The sequence below is a fragment of the Pelmatolapia mariae genome, linkage group LG2 (genome assembly GCF_036321145.2).
Source record: "Pelmatolapia mariae isolate MD_Pm_ZW linkage group LG2, Pm_UMD_F_2, whole genome shotgun sequence".
In the NCBI taxonomy this organism is placed as follows: Eukaryota; Metazoa; Chordata; class Actinopteri; order Cichliformes; family Cichlidae; genus Pelmatolapia; species Pelmatolapia mariae.
Genome location: NC_086228.1, coordinates 13,259,990 through 13,286,975, shown reverse-complemented (window position 1 = coordinate 13,286,975; position 26,986 = coordinate 13,259,990). Strand labels below are relative to the sequence as shown.

Genomic DNA, 26,986 nt, shown 5'->3' with positions numbered 1-26,986 from the left:
ATGTGAATCGGAAACAACGTAACTGATGCAATATAGATTTGAAGTTGTGACATAAATTCATTATTGGTAAAACATTTTAAAGCATTTCTTCTTGTTTAATTTTAAAGACCAGCTAAAAACGTACATTTTAAAAACACAAAAATCACTTTCCACCACCGGCATTTCACACAGTTTTTTTTTTTTTACAAATAGCTGGTAATCAACATGCAGTGTTTAAGTTTTCATGAGTACATACAATAAAAGTTTCTTGTCAAGTAACTATAAGATTTCAGTTTAAAAGGTTGAATCAACCTCATCACAGCGCAGACACCAAGCTTACTGTTATGCCTGCAGTAGACGACACAATCAAATTAAAGCCTACTACTCAGAAGCCAGGAAGGCAGAAATTCCCCTGAGGAGACGTTCGTGTGTATTGGATCTTTCGCAGGACAAAAGAACAAACTTGTTTGGATGCTCTGATGGGTTCTGTTTAACAACACCTACAAGGCAATGGGCAGATGCAAAGATGCTGCTAGTTACATAACCCACACAGATGCACCTCCACACTGAAGTGACTGTGTGGCATTTCACGTCTGTGGTGTGATAAATGTGCCACGTAAAGCCAGTTAATGCGTTTCTGATGAATGTGTAGCTTCAGTTCAGGAGAATTTCTGAGCCTTTCTTATATATTTATAACTATTTTTTCTGGCAAATGTATGACTTTATACTTTTTTTAATACTTTTATACTTTTTTATGCACCCATTTTGACTTTAATGACTTTAATCTCAGCAGTTGTAAATATTTTCTCAAAATAACAGCCCTATCCTCGTGCACTACTTTAAAGAAGACACACTTTATTGCCTAAAATTGTTACCTCTGAAGCATACGAGTGCATAAACTCTTTTTTCCTCCTGAACAGCTGCTGTCCTGTTCCTTATCTGCTCTGACAGGTCGAGGTTTTTATGCTGCTTGTTTGGCATGTGGGACAAGTCTCTTTGTAGCTCTATAGATATGGATTTAGAAGATATCTTCTCTATTGTCTTGGAGGACAAAAGCCAGCATTGCCGTGCAAACTGTGCACTACCCTGATAACAAAGCTGTCAATTCTCTGTCACGATCACAGTGGCAATAGAAAGAGCAGCATGGCCCTCGGGCTGTTATCGATTACTTGTTTTTTCAGTCAGTAGGCAGGAAGGTGACACGATTACACTAAAAATATATGCAGCTTTGAGTCAGTGATAGTCTGAATGCCTATAGAGAGAGGGACCTTTACAGCAAAGGTGCATCTCTACTTCTCTTTTAGAGACTTATGAAATCTATTCATGTCTGCATCCTTGGGCAGCGTGCTCATAAATGTCTGACAGGAGCTAATTTTTTATTCACCTCATTTCTGACCCTTAAATCTGAGAGGCAGGCTCACCTAGGACTATTTGCATCAAGGTATGCACAAATAAATCATGTAAACAACAAACTGCCTTTCAACTTGCTTATTATTTCCCCCATCTAAACACATCATTATATTTCTTAAATGTTCACCACACATACCCAGAATCTGATAGTTTAGTGCATCTGTTGTTGTGGCTTGAGGTCCTAGTATTGTTGGGAGGTATTTGTTAATGTGACGCTTATATTCAAATCGCACCTTAATACTTTCCGGATGTCCTCAGTGATTCATTATTCAGCTGGGAGGGATATAAGCGAGGCACACTAATTTGATGCCTCTCTCTTTTCCTGCCAGTGACACATTTAACTGTCCCCAAAATTGAGGCACTTGCCATCCAATTCACATCTGCAACCTAATTAGCGCTCCATTGTGGCAGTTGGCTTCATTTTTATGCCTGTTTTTTTTTTTCCTAGAGTTTCTCTCTTCTCGGTGGCTTGGCATCTTACAGAGGATGTATTTGCTCAGTTCTGTAAACTGGCCTTCAGTTAAACACTGCACAGAACGTGGACACCGTTTAGCTGAGAAAATGCTACTATCGCAAAGACCAAATATGTCAGATTATGCAGATAGGGCTTTTTCTGGATAGAAATAGTAAAGGAGAAAAGCCACCTGAAGCACTAGAGTGATAGTCAGTTGAATACAGAGTGTAATTCCTATAAGTTTTACTCCGGTTCCTGCTGAGATTTGTTCTTTTTATTCATCCCCATGGCACAGACACGTGACTCAAAAGCTGCTTCCCTTGTGGGCAATGGTCAGTGAGAGTCAGTGAGGCATACATAGTGTGCTTCAAGTGCACTGGCTGGAAGCTTAAAGGTCCTGAACATATATGTCTACACCCAGAGCCAACAGTTATGCCTGCAGCGAACTAGCAAGAGTTCAATGAGACAGCCCAGAGCTGAAGGAGGGACCTAGTTTATGAGGGGGACTCTCACCCTCTTGGTCATGACTGGATGAGAGACCAGTGTCAGGTGACTTATGGTCTCAATCTTGCTGCTAAACACAATTTTCCATTACTAGTTAAAACAGCTAATCTCAGGTCCCTTCTGCCAACAATGATGGTTTGATCCAGTTTCTTGAATCCCACCTACTGCTCTTTAGGTGGAACAATCCAGGTAGCTTCACAAAACCTTTTAGCAGTCAGTAGAAGTTAACGCCCCCACTCACAGCAACCCAACTGCTTTTTCTCCACACTCATACTGCATGTAGCTTCACAAATGTTCACAATATGAAGGTAACCCAAGCAAAATCTGCAGCACTTTGCCTTTAGTACTGTGGGGGGAAGAACTGATGTTTCAAAAACAAGGTCAAAATGGCTAAAAATCTATTATGAAGTTTCTTTTTGAAATCTGTTGTTGCGCAGTGTTTCTGTTGTCACACAGGTCTCCCTTTAAACAATACACTGCTTCATGAAGACAAATTCAGCACTGAAACAGTGCAGTATCCAGATTTACTGGTTTATTTTATGAAGACAAGTATTTTTTAACCAATATCTGTAAAATATTGAACTTTAGCAAAATTGAAATATAAATCATGTTATCTTTTAATTTGGCAGAACAACTTAGATTTGTGTCATTTCACAGAATTTTTGTTTTAATGAAGAAACTGTTCAAAAAGTAAATCAAGGAAGCAAATTGCTTCTACAAAGCAGTAGTTGTTATTGGAAGACTTGTATAGGGAACACTGACAAAAGTTCACATAGCAAATGTTGTACACTCTGCAGAAGGTAAATGCTGAAGGCAAACTCTAGGTGTGTGGGGGTGTCCACAAAGCAGAGCTGTATGAAAACCAGAAAATCCTTAATCAGTTTCAGGATTGGTGAGTTTATTCCCCACAATCATCACCTGAGGTCAGGAGTTTGCTGGAGGATACATGAATCATGTTATGACTCAGTGCATGAGGGATATGCACTAGAGAACACAAAAAAAAAAGGAAAAAAAGAAAAAGTAGGAATAAATAAAAAAGGGATTCCACCCTCTGAAGGATTTCAGGTCAGTAAGAGACAAACCATGATACTCAATCAGCTGTGGTATTTTTACAGCATTTCCTTCTTTAAATCAATATAAAAATAAATAAAAGGACATTCGGGAATGAATACTTGCCTGACTTTCTGGATGAACTTACCTTAAAATCAGAACAGGACAAACAAAAATGAGTTAAACATCTTATCTACTGTTTTAAACAACAGTAGAGCATGTGGAAAAAATATAATTCTACTGTAACGTGCTTCTACCTCCCTGTACTTCACTTCTGTCTGTACAAACTTCCCTAAAATATGCGGAGGCTAACGTGGTCCTGAGCTTGGCAGCATAGTCAGGGCAGCATTGGGCGCTCGCCATCATCCTGTTCTCATTTTCATGTCCCGTTCTCCAGCAAGTTCACTGCTACCAGGCCAAATACCACAAGCTATTAATCCCCAGTACCATACAATATCGTGAGTGTATACATTTTCCGCTTGGCTTGTCCCAGCAGGATTCGAACCACAGAAACCTTGGCAGTGCTTGAGACCAAGTACTGTTGAGGACACTCGGTATACGACAACCAGCAGGCTATAAAGCTTGTCCTGTACAGACTGCAAAAAGATAATGTTCATAGTTATGCTTCTAGAAAAAATCTAGATGCATGGGATAAGCTGGAAGAGTGACATAAATAGCAGAATTTGAATTTTTATTAATGCATGACTTCCTGATTCAGTTCTGTTTGAACTGGACTTCAGAGTGTTGTCGATGAAAACAAAAGTTCCTGCTCGCAGTCCTTTGGATCCAAAGTCCTGTTGGCTTTTATTCCTGCCAGCTAATCAGGGACTAATCTACACCTGGGAAGCCATGTGAATTCTGTTAACACCAATTAACTAAGAAGAAAAACCAGCAGTAGTCATATCTGTAAAATACAGAGGAAAGAACTACCCATGATTAAACAGAGGAAAAGAATTGGCTTAAGGTATTTAGACCTAAACTAGTGCATATGATCATGGCTGCTTTATATGCCAGGTGGGCCTATTCAGAGTTAGATGTATTAAGATAAACTAATGAGTTAATTTGTTTTTAGTTTATTTTGGATAGCTAGAATCTAACATCCCATTTAACTTCACTTAAAAACGTCTGAAGAATTGTCATGACCAAGAAAAAGTATCAATACAGACGGAATTTTTCTCCACCTGTTTGTATCCTGTGAACACGGTTCAATGTTTTTTACATTTTCAGACAAATTTTTAAAAAGCTCCAAAACCTAAACTGAAGGTAGTGGCATATGCAGCAGTGTCTGTATCAGTGTTGGGACTAACGCGTTATTAAGTAACGCGTTACAGTAACTACGTTATTATTGTGGTAACGAGCACGGTAACTAGTTATTATGCCAAAATCAGGAACGCGTTAATCGTTTAAGCTTGATCAGCTGTTGTTAGAATTTATTTAATATTAATTTCTAGTATCAGCTGATGTTTGCTGGAGCCACAGCCGTAAAAGCTGCTGGTCATGATATCGGTTTGGTTATCTGGTGAGAGGGAAACATGAAGATGAAACCAGGAGATGTCCTTACTGAATCATCAGAGCTGAACAGGTGATGGAGAAACAGGTTTACCTTTTAGGTGACATGAATGAGTTGAAGGGAAGTTATGAACTGTTTCTGAGAGACAAATAACACCAGGATCCTTTTCTAAGTAGCTGACAGCTGGTAACTGTGCAGGGGCGGGTCTAGCAAAGTTTTGCCAGGGGGCCAGGTAGGGCATTAACAGGGAAAGGGGGGCACAAAGAAGTACTTCTCTTTCTTATTCTCATTTAAAATATCTAGCTTTTAAAAAATAATTATCTGAATCTTACAACAAACGATTGATAGATTGATACATATATACCATCAGAACAGTGTACATCACTATCACAACAGTGTTTTCATTCAAAGGCTTTATGATTTTTCCTATAATAGTGGGCCGGTCAGTCAAAATGCCCGGGCCGATTTTTTGTCCCAGTCCAGCCCTGTATGCAGCTCATCTGCAGTCTGGAGTTACCTACATCTTCCTATTCGGAAGGCAGAATTTCCGAGTTCTGAGTACAATCGAAAGCACCACAACTGCAGTTTTTGTGTTGGATGTAAAAAGCGCACATGACGCTGTGACGTAGGCTAGAATCATGGCGGCGGTCAACGACGGTCCAGGCGTGGGATTTCTCTCGTGGAAATATGCACATTTTTTTTTCCTTTCTACTGGTAGGTGGCACAGTGCACTTGTGGCAAGTAAGCAAGCTAGAAGACTGGTAATCTTGCTGGGTACCCAGCTACGGAGCAACACATTAACAAGAGAATTCTGAGTAAAACCAAAGTTACTTTCCCTAGTAACTAGTTACTTTGAAAGTAACGAGTAACTTGAAGTAACTGAGTTACTTTTGATAGAAGTAACTAGTAATGTAACTAAGTTACTAATTTAAAGTAACTTACCCAACACTGGTCTGTATACAAGGGAAAGATTGCATGTCCTAAATCAGTGAAATTTAATGCTGGCTCCAGAATAAATGCCTCATCATCCAATAAACAGCTGTATGAATTATCTGGAAATAAGAAGGTGACATGCTAGAAGTGTGGTGTGCTCGAATCTGACACTAGTCTGACTGACAGACTTATGTTACTCTACCTTTACCAAAAATGTCTGAAGCATGTACGCATTTGCGCGTCTGTGTCCAGTTTTAGTATTTATAAAATAAATATTTGCCAAAGAAATCTGTTTATCTAAAAAAAAGTAAAAGTAAAAAGATTCCTCATGAATCATGTTGAACTCAAAGATGTACAGATGCAGTTACATTTAATTAGAGCTGACTATCCATCATATCAAACCACACGTATCCTCTCGTGGTCTTCTTGTGAATATATCCATATTGGACATAGCAGCATGTCTCTGGATCTGTGCTTCTGTCTGTATGGATATAATATTGATGAGGGAGATGCTGGAGGAGGCCAAAAGTCCACTATACCTTACAAAGCTCTCTTCAGTGATCTAAAGGATTAAATTACTTCCCTCCTTTAAGTACACCCCGCCTTCTCTTTTCATTTGAGTCAGAAAATAAAACCCAAGTGATGGAAGCTAAAGATGGTGTAACTGCTGTTCACTGACTTTAAAAGAAAGAACACATATTTTAGATAATGGCTGTCCTCTAGGTATTGACCATTTGTTCCACCGGTAGAGTTGAGATGAGCAGAATCATAATTGTTCTGCTTCCTGGCTGAAAATCTCCTTGTAACCTTCACTGAAGTCTCAGTGGGCGTTCTGCTGTGTCTCTTTGATCTGCTGGCTTTCAGCTCCACCTTTCATTGCATCTCAGACAAAATCACCAGTGTGAATCCTTCGGGCTCACAACAACAGCACTAAACATGTCTGGATGAATGCCTGTGTGCAGGGTTAAGAAACGCACACTTGCAATGTTTGCAGCAGGCGTTAGAAGTGTTGTGATTAATGATATAGCAGAACAAATGCAGCAGAACAGTTTAATGGACCCACAGCAGCTCAGCCTGCAGTAGATATAACTGACGGTCCTGTTTGTTTTCCATGAGAAATGTGTGTGTGCCCAGAGCGTGCATCCATATGTTTGTGGATACGCCGTGCAACGTAAAGGGGAAACACCCAAAATCCCATGTTCCTCAGCAATGGAGAGGAGAGCAATGCCATGCCAAGATGACATATTGAAGGGGGCGGCCATTTTGGATGCTGGTCAGGAAGGTGTAGAGAAGGTCAGCTGTTGCTTTTTGCCTTCGCCAGAGAATTACACATTGTTCTCATTGGAAAGAGCTGCACAGTGTGCTGCAGCAGAGAGCCAAGTGGAAAATTAGTGATTATCTAAGTAGGGAAACGTCACAATAGATATTTTAGGCAACAGTGTTTCCTTTACATAATCAGTCACAAATTTTGCATTAAATTCAAAGAGTCTTCTTATCACAAGCTTTTTTTAAACACTGTAATCCATTAAAACAAAATTTAAAAAAAGATACTGTGTTCTTGCCCTCATAGTCTGCAGCTTTAAGCAGCCTGTAGCTATCAACACTTTAAAGATTCTCATTAAAACAGAAAACAATATTTATACATAATTATCATATATTACCATAAAAACACAATATTTTTATATATCCCTGTTGTTTTATGTATAGCTCTTTTTATTCCTATTTTTTTTTATTTCTTTTTATTGTTATTATTTTGCCATTTACAATTAGTTGATAAAGAGTCACTGAAGGAAATTTTATCTTTCCAGAATGACAAAGTATCTTAATCTTATTCTTATCTTACAAAACTTGATCCTCAATCACAAAACAGGAGTTTTTCCAGAAGTAAAACTGGCAGTTTGTGCACTTCCAAGCATTGGGATGCCACAAAATCCTTAAGCAACAGCCTTAAAAAGTATCTGCTTTGTTACAGATGTAGTACCTATTAGCTTGGGTAAATAGTTAATAATAGTACACTTTAATTTTATACTTCAGACTAGTTCTGGATGACTCGGCTGTCTTTGTGCTGTACTTTACAATAACAAGGTGTCCTTTATTCAAACATCTGATGGTCTTCCTCTCCACGGCTCCGATATTGTGTTTAAAGCCATTTGACCAACATCACACGACACGAAGCAGCCATTTTGACATGCTGTTGCAAGGATTAACACAGGTGCAGGTAATTAAAATAAATATGACCATTACATTTAGTTGAGCGTAGAGCTGCTGGTTTGGGAACTCGTGGTATCTTTCAGATAAAGATACGGGACAGGAAAGCCTGCTCATGTCTACTGGATAAACAGTATAAAATAAATGGACAAATAAACCGATACGCTTCCAGGGCCAGGGTATCTACTGACTTACTGGAACACACAGTAAACAGAATGGAACTATAATTAATGTTATAAATTACACCTGTGTTTACCCTGCTAAGACAGGTCAGAATGGCTGCTGTGAATGGGGCCTATTCACTGAAGAGTTTCCTGCTATGAATAAGAGCCTTTTAGCGGCAGAACTGATTAACTACACTGTGTACATTTTTTTTCCTCTCTTTATATTCAAAATTTTCCCCAAAGTTATTGCAGAGGCGCTTCTTTATCTCCCCGAGTCCCCTGACTCAAACTAAAGCAGTGTTGCTTGATGTTAAATCGCCATTAAGTGGACGGTGGAGGTCGGCACAGTGTTCCATGCATAATGTAGGTGCAAATATCCAGGACAAACAGATGACTCGTGTCCTCACAATTCAACCACTGCCGAGGTAGCGAGCGAGCCCATCTGTGGTGTGCATATGAGCGGCTAATGTGCTGCGATGTATGTTTCTGCACACTGTTACATGCGAGTGTTAGCGTATGTGTTTATTTCTGCATCTAGTGCCTTCATGCATGCCAATATGCACACATGAATTGGTCCCAGTTTGGCATGTTTGTGTTTGTAAGTGTTGTATATTTGTACTGTGTGTGTGGAAGTAACATGACTCCCATTTATGGGCAAATTTATTCATGAGCATATTTATTTTTTTGTGTATATGTTACTCTTGGTGGACATTCATATGTTTCTGAGTGTATGTTTTAATGCCGTTGCCACTTGATGGATTGAACTGGCTTCAGTGCATCTGCAGGGGTTTTTTTTTAAGGTTACAGAATGACTCAGCCACTTCTTGGCCACGTGCATGAAAATTCACATCACAACCCAACTTGTGCAAAGGAAAACAAACTGCAATATCTAACACTCCTGCAGCAGCCATTGATAACTTCTCACCCCTTGGTGAGTGCATGTGTCACAGTGGCAGGCGGTGTCTCTTTGCATCAGGATCCTACGGGTGGCACAGCGGGCCACAACACATCACTGATTCCTTCTGCCCTTGGTTCAGACAGCCCTGCCACTGCCAGTGTGTGTGTGTGTTTGCCAAATGTACAGCTGCTGACCCCTGCAGAAAGTTCTGGATGCTGCTGGGCTTCTGACAGGATGTCCTGGCCAATTCTTCTCTCTGTGCACTGTGCAAAGCCTGAGATGCAAACTACATGCTAATTTAAGAGCAGCCTTTTCCGATTTCCAGGGCATCAAGTATTGCACTGTGATTTTGTCAAAACCCCTGGTGTCTCACACTTAATGAACAAAGTGTCTGAGCCATGTTGAGCACTAGGTTATGGCAACAATGATACAGGTCCATCATTTAGCTGTAAAGGAACTCTGGTGTCTTATTTAAAGACCGTAGTTCTGCCATTTTTGGACAATCAAGCTTAATGTTGTAATTCTGTGCATTATAACCTAATTAATTACATTTTGGTTGCTAAAACTGAGTAAATGTAAAATGCAAAGGAAAATTAAAGAGTGAGTGAGGGCAAAGTGGAAAAACAAAGCTCCCATTAACCGTGGTCTCCGCGGCCTCTTCCTGCTGTGCGATACTGCAGAATTTGGTATTGATCCAATACCAAATACAGGACCACTACTGTATTTGTGGACCTTCAGTCACCTTCGTGGCTGAAGGTGACGATTGTGGCTCAAGAGTTGGCAGTTCGTCTTGTAATCGGAAGGTTGCCGGTTCAAGCCCAGGCTCCAACAGTCTCGGCCGTTGTGTCCTTGGGCAAGATACTTCACCTGTTGCCTACTGGTGGTGGTCAGAGGGCCTGGTGGCGCCAATGTCCGGCAGCCTCGCCTCTGTCAGGGTGCCCCAGGGCAGCTGTGGCTACAATACAGCTTGCCATCACCAGTGTGGAAAAACAAAGCTCCCATTAACCGTGGTCTCCGCGGCCTCTTCCTGCTGTGCGATACTGCAGAATTTGGTATTGATCCAATACCAAATACAGGACCACTACTGACAATACGTGGCGATCGTGGCTGCAGGTGACTGAATGTAGTGCAAAGCGCTTTGGGGTCCATAGGGACTAAGTAAAGCGCTAAAGAAAGAATCTAAATTAACCCAACTAACCTTACCAGACTTAAAATGGCAAATTTTAAGGCTTTGGATAACTTGAACCTCTAAAATTGTATTAATAAACACATTTCCTTACATTGCACTTTTACTTTCATTTTTACAGCCAGTCAGTATGTAACACTGGGTATTTTATGGTCTTTATCCTACAATACTCTCTATAGATTGGAATTAACTAAATTGGAACTGCGACATAATTCATTTCCTTTGGTGCTTGCCATCATAACATTACATTTAAGTCTATCCTCGATATACAGCAAGCCTTTTACAGCCTTCTATAGCTGCATGGACAAAGCATTATAGTATATAAGATGCCTTCCATTATGTGTGTCTGGGGTGAGAGCAGCAGCCCCAGCAGGAAGCCCTTTAGCTTCACTTTTACATTCGTGCACTGTACCACTGTGCAGAGCTGGGAAAAGTCATCCTACTGCCAGGAAATCATACACGATTAGTTTTCGTCTGATTAAATGTCAGATTTTGGAGGAACGCTGACTGGTGATGCATAAAACCAATGAGCAGATTATGTTAAAGAAATTATAATTGACTTAGAATATATTTCTTAAGTTTTATTGAATACATTTGAAGGAACAAAAAGATAGGAGGCAAAGCTGAAGGTGGAAAAATCAAAGATTTTTGATGGGAGTGACCAGGACGGATGAATTTAAAATGAGTGCATGGGGAAAAGGAAGGCTGAGATGGTTTAGATAAAGGATGATGAACCTCGAGCAAAAAGAAAAAAGGATTTTGCAGATGGGGTAAAAAGTTTTCTATCTTATTTATGTTTTGCAGTTTTGCAGTTACCGAGCATGTTTACTGTAGTTTTCAAACTTTTGCCACAAAACCACGTGTTAAAATTAAAGATGTTTGGTGTAAAATGGCACCATACCAACTGATCTTATAACTGACATTTCAGCTACACTTATCTTTGTTCACCATTTTAATTTCTGAGATATAAGAACAACAGGAGCAGTTTTTGGAACAGATGGAATTTTATATCCAAAATTATGAAAATACGATAATGTTTTCAAGTACAGGACTACTTCTCTATCAAATCCAGCCTGCCATGCTGGTGTTACACTAAATATTTGACAACAATATCAAAAAGTGCATGAAATGTCAGAGATCAGCCAACAAAAACAATATCATATTCTACATTAAGCAGTGAAGCCGTTATGTACATGTACAGAAGCTGTCAAAAGTACAACGTTAATATTTCTATACAGTTATATTTTACATTACATTTGAAAGCACTCGAGAGCCACAAACCTGTCCATAAAAAATAAGAGGTGAGTCAACTGCAGATGTTGGCACCGTTCCTACCAGATAATGCTGATATACTGTATAACACTACATGCACAAACTCAATCAAGTAGGTGCTCCATAACATTAATGCGTGCTATCCAGTCATTCCTCTCACTAGCGTATAGTTAAGTGCCATGCCGGCTCGGCATACACTATTAACTGCTTTCTAGGTCAAAGCGTGAATCAGTAATAAGCATCAGTGGCTCTCACACAGAACAGTGTCTCTCAGCTCTCTGCCGAGGCAGGTAGGAGTGTTTTGATTCCCTGAACTCCTCGCCAAGATCACACACACACACACACACACGCACAAAAAAAATATCCATTTGGAGTTGTAATTAGCACCGAGAAGCAAGAGAACTGTGGTGTTTGTATGTTTAGGTTCAGAAAGGCTCATTTGTCTGCACGGCTCACTGAGCGGAACTGCCACGTGGTAGAACTGTGCGTGTTTTTGCTTATTTGTCATGCCGATGGCAGTCCTAGTAATGCCATTTGCATTATTTAGTAAATATGGATTCACTCAGTTAATTGGCGAGAGACATGGATTTGCTCACCTCTTCAAACAAGAAGGCGAAGGGCAATAATCAAACCAAGGATAAATGTATATTCAGCTGAGCACAAAGACTAAATGGATGCATCTATCAGTGAACTTTGTTTCTGAGGCTGATGAGACATGTTAGAAAGAGAGCAGAAAGATTTTCACTAATTACGTGTGTGATAACATCACTGATCTACATGCAGATACACACAGTAAGTTGCTTATACACTGCTACAGTATTAATGTGGGGGAAATGAGTCTAAAAATCTAAAGAAAACCAGCACAAAAAACACTTTTCTTATGTGATGCTTATTGATATTCCTGATCTGTAGCTCCCTTTCCCTCTACAGGTTACTCAGAGACTAGCTTAAGAATCATTTTCACCTCATTTAACCACATTTAAACAAGAATGTTTGTCTTTGTGTCCAGAATAGGTGTGCGTTCATGCCTGTATTCTGCTTATTTCTTTCATGTCTTCACTCACAATAGAAGCCTAAGGGAATTTCCCTGCTGAAAGTGAAAAGTTTAGATTGACAGACGTGTTGGTCACATGGGGACTCCCTTTGCAGTTGATGGGCTGCCCACTCACGGCAAGTTGTTGCAGGGCAGAAAACCCCCACAGACTTCTGAATGTCAGTCTATTGTTGTTACTATATAAGGAATATAACTATATAACACTTTGCAAAGAGCATCTGGTAGGTTGTAGCTCCCGTAACCTGAGAAACTTGTGCTTTGATTCACACTAAAACCTTGTTTTTGTCTTTGCATCACTGAAAGCCTCTGATGTCAGATTTTTACAGGCTTGTATTGACTTAAACACCAAGTCAACTGCTGCTTTTCTCTTTTAACACTTTTTGCCAATAAGTGGAGATTTTATTATGTATCACGAGTCACTAAGCTGCTTCGGCTCAGATGTTTGTTTTTTGTTCACTTAAAGATGGTAATACAGTGCAAGAATATGGCATTTTCTCTGATTCGCAACTATTTGTGTGCCCCAGTTAGACTCAGAATTATTCAAGGTTAAGAGAAGATAATTTTCCTTTTTAAATGATAACAGTATCCTTGTGTCTATATACCTCAATTTGCTTCAAAACCTATGATAGATGATTTGTTAAAAAGAATGGCTAGTGCCCAAATCAGAATTTAATTCAGTTCAATTCAATTCAAGGACTTTATATTGTAAGGTAGACCCTACAATAATAAAAAGAAAACAGAGAAAACGCCAACAATCATACCATATGAGTAAGTGCTTTGGCCAACTTCCCCTGACAGATGACAGGAAAGGGCTGCTTACATTTAGTCCAGCTGCAGCTGTAACACTGGCTGGTAGCCTTTGTGATGTTTTTTTAAGTGGTCATCTGAATTGTTAGTTAGTTGTGGTTTTGCCTACAGAAGAATGCGATTATTGTTCTTCTTCACTCACATAACTTGTGAGATAGTGACTCATCACAACAGACAGAAGGGGACATAAGTGAACACAAAGCTGACACAATAAATTCACTTTTTGTGTATCTGTTGTCATTAAATCCCATGCCACACCTGGACTTGTATCACGGCACACCAGTGTCGCTCTGCACACCATTTTGAAACCACTGGGCTGTAACTTGAGTTTCAGAAAATTCCCCCAGGTTAGTCCCTGTCACTTGCTCTGTGATCATCGCCCAGACAAAAACACAGTGTGACATGAAGGCCTTCAGGGTGACTTGCTGGACCACGATGACAAGTAAAACATCCATACATCAATCATCTTCAGGCAGACATTTTTTTAAATTGGCCCTTTCAGTTCAGCCAGGTGGAGGAAAAAAATCATCTTTTGTGTGGACATTCTTCCTTTTTCATGGTGGTTTTGAAAGTGTTTCTTAAGTATAACTTTAGAGCCGAGTACACAAATATGCAGTTAGCATCTAGCGTTTGTCTAACATCTGTCAGCTCCTGATAGAAATATATTACATTTTATTTGAAGGTGATAATGTATCCTTTTCGCCTTCTAGTATATTACATTTAAATCCCATTGCACAATAATGTAGTTCAGAACCACGTTACTGTTGATGTTTTTAAGTTAGCTAATTTTGATGGAATCTGATTAAGATATATCAGAATTACTCAGTTTAAAATGTTTCCAGACACAATGAGCAATTTGGGATTTATTTTTCTCATGTAAAGATTGATCCATTGATCCATGCATTTTCTTCCAGTTATTCAATTCAGCTTCAAGGGGATATGTAAAAAAAATAAATAAATAAAACATGCATTTATAAAGCCTGCCAGAATACAGCAGTTGGTCACATTGTGGTTCAAAGGAGCTGAATTCTGTATTCAGAGATGTGCACTCTTAAAAAAAAACGTCTCTGCACCACGCATGATAAAAACCGCTGCAGCGGAGGTGTCTAAAAATGGCAGATATCATTACCGCAGCTCAATTTATCAGCATTACATTGCCTTCCTTCTTGCCTCATTTCTTTGAATTCACTTAAAATTGGTTAATATCCACCATAAAACATTATTCTTTATATGCCAAGTCAGCTGAAAGCCATTTAAGTGTGAAGAAACTCATCTGAATTGTTCACGGAGACTGCACACTCGGGCACGGAGGTTTTACATGAAATCCAGCAGGAAGTGTGTCATGTTGAAATTACATGTTATGTTATCTAAGCTTGTGGTTTAATAGTCAACTCTTCTAAATAAAAGAAGTTATGTTTTAAAACGGATGATTTTTTTTTTCATTACAGGCCTGAGGGGCCAAAATAGCTTGTTGCAATAACACAAGCATGCCGGCAGGACTTCAGCTGCTTTACGATCATACTTCAGTTTCCTGCGCTGTTTTTCAATAGTATAAATGAAAGAATAACTAAAAAAAGAAAAGTGTGCCTTTACAGTTTTAAAACTGACTCTCTATTATCAGTGCAAAGGCTGCTCTGTTTAAGGACAGTAAGAGGATGGAGGTCATGCCTGTAGCTCTAAGGCTCATTAGTGAGAGTGGACAGAGCGTGAGGATGAGTGGGGTGGAAGATGAAAGGCAGAACTCTATGAGGACAAGCAAAGAGTAAAAGCATGGAGTAGAGGGCACTGAAAAGCCATTAATTTACAAATGTAGGTTTGTTTAAGGATTCTTTGAGGGAAAGGAAATCCACATTAGTGCTAAGAAAAGTGTGATTTGAAAGCACAAAAGTAATTATGTGCAATACAGAAACTCATGGCGCTGTCTGAACGAGTAAACAGCAGTGCATCCATCAGCGGGTGAGTAAGGTCATGTGGGAGTTATATATCTTCATACAGACATATATGCTCCAGGGTTCTCCAGCTAATCCTAATTAATCCTTTAGGATAATTATGTTTTATCACCTATGTAATCGCACAGCCACAGTAACACTGTCACTATTAGTCATGACACTTCAAATTAATGCTTTTTTTTTTTTTTTGCACAACTCTATGTGGACTGTATTTTCACACAAACATGGCACCCACGTTAGCTTAACATACGCACTTTATGTGAGTATTTGTGCGACTAAATGTAGCGATGCTGTTATTTTCAGCAGTGGTTCAAAGCTTTTTATGTGTGACGACTACAGATGAGCTTATGACGGAACCGTCAGATTGGCTTATGTGTCCCTCCACTCGTCAGATGTTTAGTGCTTATACTGACTGTAATATTGCACATAGTCATAAAAGTTTAGCTTGGTCATAAAATAATTTGCACATTTTTCTCTTTTCCTCAGTAGGCCTGGTGAAGTCGCAGCAGAAGTAGTCAGTACAAATATACAGATGTGTTTATGAGTACCAAACATTATTTTTAGGTAAACCGCTGAGAATCAGAGGGATGCAATGAGATATGACATAACTATGATCAGTCGGAAATTCTGATAAACACTGAGACTCAGATCTTAAAAGCAGATAAAAAATTTGGATAGGTCTGTTTGTCTTCCAGTTTTTATGGAAACCCATTTGGAAATCACTGGATGCCTGAAAGTTAGAATATTCTTCCTGTCCGTACCTGATACTGTGCGCTCTTGGTTCACGTCTCTGACCTTCGTTACCACAGCTGAACTACCCTTGAGGACTACCTTCAGTCCATATGCACTTGTACTCTGGACACTGAAAGCACAAGTCATTGTCAGAGGTAGTCGCTACGTTTGACAGCAATTGTACACAAAATGTGCACGTAAAATTCATTTTCTCTTTTAACCCTGGAGAACCCATGGGGTCAAATTTGACCCCATGGTTTCCCTAGAAAACCAATGGGGTCGGCTCTGACCCCATGGGTTCTCCAGGGTTAAATCACATACTGCTGGTAAATCACAAGTAACCTATGAGATAAGAAACGTGTCACAGAGAAGAGCTGGAGCTGAAAACTGACAGTATTGTGGGCGTTCTTTTACGTCCCTCGAATGTGTATATCGGTATTGGCATTCCCCCCAAATGCATGGCATAATAGCATTATATGCAACAGTGTTATCTAGTGTTATTATCTGTTGACACAGAAGTTTGTCTAGAGAATGTTTACATGTTTGCCAAATGGATATGTGAAGCTCCAGGCTGCTGTATCTGCACTGTTGTGGTGCTGTTTGCCCTCCTGTGGTTTATAGCTGGGGGCACGAGGCCTGTCGCATCCCACTGATTATGACTCCCAGAGTGCGTGCGTGCATGTGTGTGGGCGTGCATGCATGTGCGTGTGTGTGTGTGTGTGTGTGTGTGTGTTTGTGTGTGTGTGTGTGTGTGTGTGTGTGTGTGTGTGTGTATGATCCTCGGTTTGTTTATCATGTCACTAACTTTGAATGTGATGTTTTTCTCTTGGTTGTGTGTGTCCGTGTTCATGCATCTGTGTGTTGTTTGCCAGTTTCATGTTGTTGGTGTGTGTTTGTGTGTTTGTCATTTCTGTTGCAATCTTACTTGGAAAGCCAATAAAAAACACCCGAGAAACACACAAACACACACACACACACACACACACACACACACACACACCTACCTTATCATCTAATGCCAGCTAAAGCCAACTACTAAGGTCCACCCTAGTCTCTCTGTTTGTCACAGACTTTGTCACTCTCTCCCTCTAGCTCACTCACTCTCTATGCCTTTGTCGCCACGCACAAAAAACACACTAAGAAACACACACATGCACACACACCTACACACATGTTCAGACAAACATATCCTTCTTTCCCCTGTGGCTGCCTGATTGAGGTTTCTTTGCCTCGCCCTTTAGATTTACTGTAATCGGTGAACGAGGATGGCAGGAAAGAAATAGATGGAAAGTTAAATTGAAGGATGGGAGAGCAAAGAAGGGATAAAATGAGTGATGCAGTAAAATAAGAGAGGCTTAGGGAGCTGATCTGGGAGGGTGGGTGGAGGGGGTGATGTGGAAGTGAGAGAGGTAGTGACACGAGGTGGAGTAAAGGTTTGGTCTCAAAGAGGGATACAGTGATGCAACCAAAACGTTGGTTGGTTGCTAGCAGTGCTGAAATTGAGTACAGAGTACAGAAAAGAGTGACACAAACTGAAAACAGAGACTGTTTACCTTCAAAGTAAAAGTTGCACATTTTGAAGCATGTTGGTTGGAGACATAAGCCACAACCTTTACTTTGGAGGTGAACGTTCTGTTCCAGTTTGTGCCAGTGATGGCGTAATACCACCCTGCACCACAAGATGGTACACTGAGTTAGTGTAACTTTAATTTAACCAGGCACATGAATACCTTTCAGTGGCAGCCGGGCAAAAACAAAAAATATGGAGTGAAACGTGAAACAGCACCACACATCAAACAACATCAACACACTTAGAGGTAAAGCGCTGCCCCCTGGTGGTGAAAGGGTAATTACAAAATGTACCTTTAAGTATGATTTGAAACTTACAATAAATACAAATTTTAAAAATCATAAAATTGTATAAATCATTTTTCTATGACCTTTTACCACAACTTCAGCTAATCAGATGGTGCCATGGCAAAGAAGGAAAAAAACAGAAATCGGAGAATGATGAGCTTTGAAAGCTAGCAAGCCGCTAGTGAATGAAAAACTGAAAAAAGTCACTTTCAATAAAAAAGGATTGGGGGAACCATCCATCTCATCACATTTGAACAGCATCCATAGCTGCAAACTCAGTGGCTTATAGTTTCTCATATGAGGCTGACTGGTCCAAACTTCCTGCTGCAATGAGTTTCACCACCACTTCCCTCGCCTTTCTACAAAGGTCAGACATTTTACATGCACTTATGTACACATGCATGTGCACCAGTCATTTTAACTTCCTTCATAAAAAAAGAAATCAGCTGCTATTGTCATTTCTGTGTTGAGGTCAGGCTGGAAGGCGAGAGAGAGAGAGACTCAGAGGCTGCTGAGGACAGAAAACAACTCCAATTAAAGAGAGATTACAGCTTCTGCCGGTCCACAGTGCAGCGTGACTTTACAACATCTGCCGTCAGCGGCTGATGATAAAACACCAAGTTTTAAAGATCAATTTGTCACTTTTCATCTCCTCCTACACCTCATTTACTTCCAAGGCTGAGGGCAGGAGGAGGCCAGAAGAGAAGGGGGGAGGAGGAAGGAGATGGAACTGCAGCCTTATTGCGAGAAAGAGGTGAGAGTGAGAGAGCTGACTTCTCTTTACGAGCACTTCTGATGATGTCATTTGGAATAAATCCTTCCCTCTGCCCCCTGGCATGGATTCCCGTTTTTGAGATAAGAGCTCTTCATGCACACACAAACATGCACACATTGCTTTAACGGCAATGGAGATCAAATCAATTCCTCATTTGTCCTGATTTTTTTCTCCCTATGTGACACTAATGAGCTGTATCAAGCAGTTCTAAAACACAGATCCAGGAAGTTCAGGGTGGGATTTATCCCAATAAAATGTTTAGTCTGCATACAAAATGTACATTGTAATATGTGTATAAGAAACCTTTTATTTTGTGTCATATTTCCACCACACATAACTGTTTGAAGCAGGAACCATTTTGAAATATGTCTTTGCAGAAGTGAAGGTTAGAGAGCTAAACCTGATGTAAACAAAGCCAAACACACAGAAGGATTGCATGTTTAGGAAGAAGGTCTCACTTTCATAACCTTCTTTCTCTTTTTCACTTCTTTCTCACACTGTTTTTATTCTGGCTCGATAAAAGTTTGAATCTGGGTTCAGCTTTGTTCGGGATTACATGTTTTAATAATAATAATGATGAATTTGCTTCACCCACACTGGTACATGACAGCTAATGATAGGGTGATGTGATGTCAATCAAGCACAGACTGTACACACTCACACAGTCAAACTCTTCGTCACGCTCATTGTGTCCTCACCCTTTTTACTGTTTCTCTGTAATTAGCATGACGCTGGACCTTCACTGTGAAAATACAAATCCATATGTTTAGTGTGTTTGTCACAAATCACGTGAGTTGCCAGATTGTCTGTGAAGCACAAATTAAGAATCTATTTTAGCAGATTTAATTTGGTTACTGCAAACACTGTTTGTTCTGCTATACACATCTGACTGTGGTTACTCTCGGCATTAGTTTAAAATATTTTTAACAAACATAAAATCCCTCATATAAACACTTAAAACAACACTTAAAACAAATCCTGCAAAATTAAGAAAAGCAATTATTTTTGACACTTAAAAACTGATATGCACAATCTTGAAATTAGCCTAAGGAGGCCAAATGAAAGAAAGCACATGAATGACTATTAATCATTTCATAGCTGGATTAGCTGTATTAGGTGAGTTTAAATTTATATATTTGTGAAAAGTGACTAGAAACAGCAGAAGGCAGTTAATTATGCTACCTTGATCTGTTTAATATAGACCACGCCAGAAAGAGCCACTGCAGCACTATGGTGCACTTAGGTGGCATATTGACTAGTCAGAGGAATGAACTGTTACGCTACCACAGAAAGCTAACACCCAGCCACTGGGCATGGCAGGATTATTTAGCCATGTTCTCCGAGCTAGCTGACATACTAAGTTTCACCATCCAGTTAATAATCAAGAAATAAATGAATAATAAATGATTAAATTCACATTTGGGAAACTGATCTGAATAGTTTAGGGTGTTGTGGAGCACCTCCCTCACTCTCTGACCTCAGTAAATATTTTCCTGATGACTTTAAGGACTCTGATGTTAGTTTCAGGTTATTTTGATTAAAGTGTGAAGTTCATTTTGTAAGTTTTAGTCAGTCTAACAGTCAGAGTGGAGGATTATCCAGGGTAGTCGACAACTTCTGAATCACGAGTCTTTAACCGATCAGGGTGCAGTGTTCTTAAATTCACAGTCAGATTGTTACAGTCCTGGGTCGTATGACCCAGCACCTTGTGTTTTCTTGTATCTTGATATTCATTGTTTATAGTTAGTCCTTTTGGCATTAGGTCCTAGGTTCCTTAGCTGTAGTTATTATTCATTGTTTAGTAGGTCTCCTTTGGGTCGTCTTCCCATGTGTTAAAGTTCCCGTTGTTGTTTATTGTGTCATTTGTGTCATGTTTCTGGTCTGCCTAGTTAATGCTGTCATGCCTGTGTCTTGTCATGTTTTCCTGTTTATTTTGAAAGTCCAGTTTTCATGTCGTTGTGTTTTAGTTTACATTTCCTGTGCATCATTATGTTCATCCTAGTCAGCTGTTTCCTCATGTGTCTCCACTTCCCCTGATCACCTCATGTGTGTATTTAAGTCCTTTGTCTCTTACTGTACATTGTCAGGGCGTCTGATCATGATAACCTTTTGTTATCGTGGTCAGTCATAGGTTCGTCATAGTTTTTCATAGTTATGCTTGGTGTTTCATAGTTTCATGTTTTCAGCCGAAATAAAGGCTCGCCTTCTGATTGCAAACCAGCTCCTTGCCTCCAGTGTCTGCTTTTGGGTCCGCTTCAACAAACACACCGGCGCTCCCCGCCGTGACACAGATCCACCACTCCCTTGCTGTGTCCAGTTTCAAGCAACCAAGATGGTGAAGGTGAAAAAACACAGCTCAAGGCTTCATAACAGGACTTTACTCACCAGTGAGTGACATCACATCTTTTATACTCTCTATGCTAGCAGGGGACTTGGGTAGAAGTGGATATAGGTGCAACAGTGAGGATGTTTTGTGATAACTTCTACTGTTTTTGCCTCTCTGGGTGTCTCCTGCCTCACAGCTTAGTGTTGTACAGAGTTATATGTCAAAATACACCAAAACGGAGGATGAGAGGTTGAGGATGGAGTATGTAGTTACCACTGGTTAGCATCATTACTCTATCAGTACACACAAACTTTGATGGACAGAGCAAACACACAAACGCAAACCAGCGTATTTGTTCTCTCATCTTTTTCAGTCTTCTCTGCATGGATCTTTGACATGAAAACATTTTTGAGACCTCCTGATCTATGACTTGCATTTCAAAGGATGAAAGGGTTGCGGATGGCAGATGAGTACACCTTGCAAGGCGACCTTTCTCTTCAGCGTATGAAACAGACAGAGCACAGATCGGTGCCTAGATGGGAGCAGATGGAGTGTGAGTTTCTCCTAAGAGCGCGCAGAGAGAACGAGAAGTGAGATAATAGCTCACAGCTAATCCACTGCACACTAAAAACTCATTACTTCTTAAGAAGGAAACAAAAAACTTGCTCCCCGAGATGGAAAGAAATACTCTGCTCAAGGTGAAGACCTTGGCACAGCCTGCCTGATTTTCCTCATGTGTGCAATTTCTTTTATGTGCGGTTCAGCAGATTTGAGTCATTTTTATTGACGCGGAGCTTTGTACCAGCCTGGCAGTGGGCACCTGCAGCTCCCAGGACACCCACTAACTTAACAGCCAAATGTTTGAACACATGATGAACGCATTGCTACGGAACCTGTCAAAAACACAAAACGGGAAGCTTCGTAAGTACAAATAATAAATATTTTACATGTGTAGACTTTTTATGTCATATTAATCATCAGTGCCAATGAATTATAAGTATTCTATGGGTTTTTCTTTGCCTAAATCATAACAATTTCTTAACGAATTTGTCTAGGATTATATAGACTGGAACAAAAGTAGCTGTGTGTTTTACATCAGTGATGGTTGCTTTTACATTGCTGAAGAGAGGAGCAACAGCAACTAGGAAGAGCCCAAGAAAAGTTTCAGGTATTTGAGATTAAAAGAAATTTGCTGTTCAGAGGAGCGATTAAAGTATATTTTTTAAAAAGTCCTTGTCATCTGCACTTGTCAGTGTTCCTCTGATGATGATCATTGCCAGAAGTGGGAGACAAAAGCTGTGCACTCAAGGTTTAAAAGGAGATTACGCACCCATTTCACCTTGCATTTCACTTCATTATTCAGTAAATGCTTCCAGATTGCTTTGATGCTACCCTGACTAGTAATAGGGAGCATTATGCTGCTTTTATCTTCACCCCATAGCTTGAGAACCAGTTTTTGCATGATGTAACTTGGGATGATTGGTTACAACAGCCTTTAGGGCACTACGTCAAACTGCAACCCAACTGTGATCTTCAGCTACCTCTAAGAAGATGTTAGCTAAGGATCTGGAGATCATGGCGGAAGAAGAATCGGGGAAAAGGTGGCCAAGCAGGAGGTCCACTAACAGTAATTTTCAGACTGGCTTTTAGTTTGGTTTTTTGAGAGCTTCATGAAACAAAAGTCTGCGAGACAGACAATGAGCTGATCTTTTTGCTGTGGGAAAAGTAATATTAGCATGCTTGCTTTGTCTTACTGTAATACACTAGCATTGCATTTCACAGTTTCACTGCGTTTGACCAGCGACTAGCTCTCCAAATCTTTTAACTTGTTAAAAACATGCATGTGTAGCTGTCCATATGGTGGGCAGTGGAGGGTTGCCAGGGTGGGATTTCTGAGTCTTACAGTGGTGTAAAAATGAATCACAATTCAAACATGTGGGGGTATCCAGCTGTAAAACTGTATGGCCTTAAAAAGACATTTTGCAAGAAATGAAATTCAATCCCCAAATTTAACATTTTAATAACAAATACCTGCTCGTCAAAGAATTGTGATGTTTAAAATAAATAACTAAAGCTAGATTTGTGCATTTCACTTGATTACTCTGTAAATGATTAATTAGTAGTTTCCATCCAAATGTTTTTAATGTTCTATATAATTAATGCACTTATTTGGAGAGACCTTCTTGTAGAAAAGTGGAGTAGGCAGGTTTGTGTCTCCTATAAGAATGTAAAGGCTAAAGAGTGCATGGAAGAAGAAGAAGAAGAAGAACCCATTGTAGCATAGTCATCATATTAATGAACCACTGACAAAAAATAAAATAAAATAAAATAAATGTCCAACTGGCAAAATGACAAGTTCACAAAATGACACCAGATACCAGAAGCGTCATTTTAAATCCAGCATCTTTGCTCAAGCGAAAATGTCGCCATTCTGTTATATATTCATGAATAAAGACAATCAGAAAATACATTCCCCGCCATACATTATGTACTACATTACGTTTCAAAGAAATTTACTGTGATTCATATTAAAATATGTTGGGTCCTCCCTCGATAAAATAATTCACATCGTCATCGAGTTTTATGATTTTTTTTTTTTTTTTTTTTTTTTGCGTAACGTCGAAAACAGACACGCAGTTGGAGAGATTAACTGCTCTGATCACAAAGCGACCTCCGCAAACGCAGCTTACATGTGCTTGAAAAGTCAAACAGCCTTTCGGTACCTTTGCTGTTCAGGGGGAAGGTGGGCCACTTTCATTCTTTGAACTGTCCGACGTCTGTCCGAATCATCACGAACCATCCGCTGCTTTGTGAAACCCATCTCCGTCATTTCACCTTCCACTGCACCGTCTGCACATTCATAACAAGTTCATACTCCAAAATTCATTACTCTGTTTTGGTATTCACATGTTCAGGGAGTCACTGCAGCACAACCCATTAGAAAATCACCCCCGTGCCTGCACGCGGGAATGAAATTATTTAAGATTAGATTGTGCCTTGATTATCTTTTCTCCCTCGGGTGGAAAATGTGCATTCAGCATCTCGTGATAAGGAGTCGCTGCAGAGTCCCGGTCAAAAGGCATCTCTGTGTTTTTGATGGGTAAGACTGAAAAACGATAAAAACGTTTTTAACTCGTCTTGGTGAACAGTTTGAACTTCTTCGAACATAAAATGCCCCTTTGGCCGCACTGGTTTAATCAGCGTTAGAAATCACGAGCACACTGAAGTATGCGCCACAGGGGCCAACTGCGCCATGCGCGCAAAGAGCCACCAGCAGATGTGGAAGAAACGCGCAAAAAAGCACCAAAGTGCAAAACAGGAAAGAAAAAGAGAGAAATTCTTGAGATGTGACAATCCAATAATGTTTGCGTGGAAAAGGAGGGTGTTGGATACAGAAGTAATCACTTTGGAGAGTAATTAAACCTCTACAAGAAGCAGAAACATCGGCGGACTCACACTCATCACATCCGTCGTTACAGCGGATAAAAAGGGAAGAACTTACCTCCCAGCGCTTGTTTCATAACGAAATTCATGATGATGGCTTTTAATTCCCTGCCTTCCTTATCCGAGCGATGTTACATTCAATAGTTGCGGAAGATGAGAAGTCCTTTGTTGCCAGATCTGCAAATTAAAACGACAAGCACGTTAAGCACGGAGACGTGTATTCAGTTTAGACTACAGTCGACGCTCTTTATACTACATTTGTTAAGCTGAAATATGAAACGGTGATTTCTGAAATGTTTGCAGGAGGTGCTTTTGCGTGTAAAGCACATTTCTTCGATGCGCCAACTGAAGGGCACCGAGGTCAATGGTTCGAACACAAAAGCGCCAAACATGTCACAACTACTGACCAGCTCAGAAACTACTGCTCGCGGTTTATCTGCGAACGTTTTGCTTTAAAAAATTTTCCAGGACAGCTGACGGTCGTTCAAACCGTGTGCGGCTGAGCTTTGCCTGCAGTCAGAGCACTTCTGAGAAAGTGCACCGTGAAAGACCCTCAGTCTGGCAGGACGGTCTGCTGTCACGCATGTGAATCCCGGACTAAACCACTCCTGTGTATTTTTCCTGATCATGTGGTAAAACTTTCCATCCTCCATTGGAGGGACGTGGACTCAGCCATCCCGCTTCAGCATTAGAAAAAAGAAAAAGCTACTCACACGTTAATGAAGCCGAAATATCGAGCTATGCATGCGTGTCTACAGCTGAAATTGCAGTTGGAACATATGTTCAAAATGACCACCCTTTTATGCATGCATGTGCTGGGATTGTGTAAAAGGAGAGGCACACATGCACTTCCTAGTAGCTACGAGCCTGGTTTCAGCACCACGGCGAGTGGATAGCTCCCTAAACCGTTGGCTTGTGTTGAAGCAGCCGCATCAAGCGTCGATTTACCTCCGTCCGGCGCTTGAATGAAATTCTCCTGGCACACTCACACACCGAGCACGGATCGAGGAGCAGAGCTTCAGCTGCAGTACCCTCCGGAACGAACTTATCCTGCAGCAGGCAACAGCAGCACGGGCTAATCTAACTGCTCGTTCCTTGCATCTCCGTCTCCCGGGGCTGGAAAAAGGACGTCCTTGGTGCTTCCTCCTGCTTGCCGCTTCGTCTTCCTGCACACACTCACTCACTCACTCACTCACTCACACTCACACGTAGAGAGAAGGAGGAGGAGTGGAGGGGGTGGCGGTTTGCGGAGGGTGAAGCAGCTGCCGTTAACACTGTGATGGGAAGCAGCGAATGAATCACATGGAGGGATGGAGAGAGAAACGTCCCACTAACGTCCCCCTGACCGATAGAGAGAGATCAATTATTCAGCCCTGACGCTGGCTGGCTGCTCGGTCCTACAGCCCGCCCTCCCATCTCTGAAACGAGAAGGGGGACTCGGTATGTGCTTAAAACGGTGGTGCAGAATATCAGCTATAGGCTGGGGGTGTTAAGAGACACAACATTTCTCGCTTCTTGGTTTGGAGGTGTCGTTTTGTTTGAGGTGACCCACATTTGGTTTGCATTCAGGTGTCCCCATGTGTGTAGAGGGGGGGGGGATGTCACATCATGTTCCAGATTTCTCGCTACCACTATGTCGGAATTCTCTGTATCCAACTGTTCGTCCCTTCCTTTTAAATTATATCCACTTCTCTCTTTAAACAGCGTCAGTGTCGTGCACAGACTCTGTAAGGGACACGGACCTAAGGGGGAAGAAGGCACCTCTGCTGTTTTACATTCATTCATGCTCTGGATCGCGGTGGGTAGGGGGTGGGTGCTCCAGTATTTAAGGATATGCAAAACAACAAAAAACAAAACAGAAACAGTTCCTTTATGTCCAAGAGAGTGGTGTGTGTCACTGTAATACTACCCTGCACACAAAGAGATTTTCTACTCTTACCTTTAATTTGACTTTGATTACATAAACACTAGCTTTGTGTTAGTGTGGGATGTACTTGGCAGGAAAATAAATCGCAGACATGCATGAAAAAGGAAGGTGTCGGTTGCACAGCGTCAATAAAATTGATAACAAAAAGAGTAAAAACTGACCTGAAAGAGACTCAGAGAGGACAAACAAACTAAATGAATATAAACAACAAAGGGGCAATAAGGCATAAGTGTGCAGGCGGGAAAGAAAGGGAGTACCTCACAAAGGATTAGACTTTGAAGTAAAGCGGGAAGTAAAATGAAAGAAAGACCAAGTCATGCAAAGAGCAGAGACATACAGACACGGGGGACACAACACGAAAAAGGAAAACACTCAGCAAAGAATGAGGAAAGCAAAAATTACCAGGGATAATTACAAAGACCATGACAGTGTTGTAGAGTTTGTTTTATATTGAATTTCTCATTCAGGAAAACGTTCACCAACATCTGGTCTACTAAATAGAAAGATTTATGCTTTTTTGCTTTTTTTCATCTGCATGGAAACAAAA

The 26,986-nt window shown here is 40.5% G+C and overlaps 1 protein-coding gene across 2 annotated transcripts in view; it reads right to left on the bottom strand.

Moving 5' to 3' along the window:
• LOC134641091 (complexin-2-like) overlaps positions 1 to 25,818 on the bottom strand; it is a 67,082-nt gene extending 41,264 nt beyond the window's left edge. The window contains exons 1-2 of one of the 2 annotated variants that reach the window (XM_063493300.1): positions 25,461 to 25,818; positions 24,571 to 24,689 (exon numbers count right to left, since the gene is read on the bottom strand). In XM_063493300.1, the coding sequence (XP_063349370.1) occupies positions 24,571 to 24,601 (31 nt within the window). In that variant the 5' untranslated portion in view covers positions 24,602 to 24,689; positions 25,461 to 25,818. Of the gene's footprint in view, positions 1 to 24,570; positions 24,690 to 24,919; positions 25,097 to 25,460 lie in introns of those variants that run through there. The other variant, XM_063493309.1, reaches the window with a different exon arrangement.
• Between the last annotated feature and the right edge of the window lie 1,168 nt (positions 25,819 to 26,986).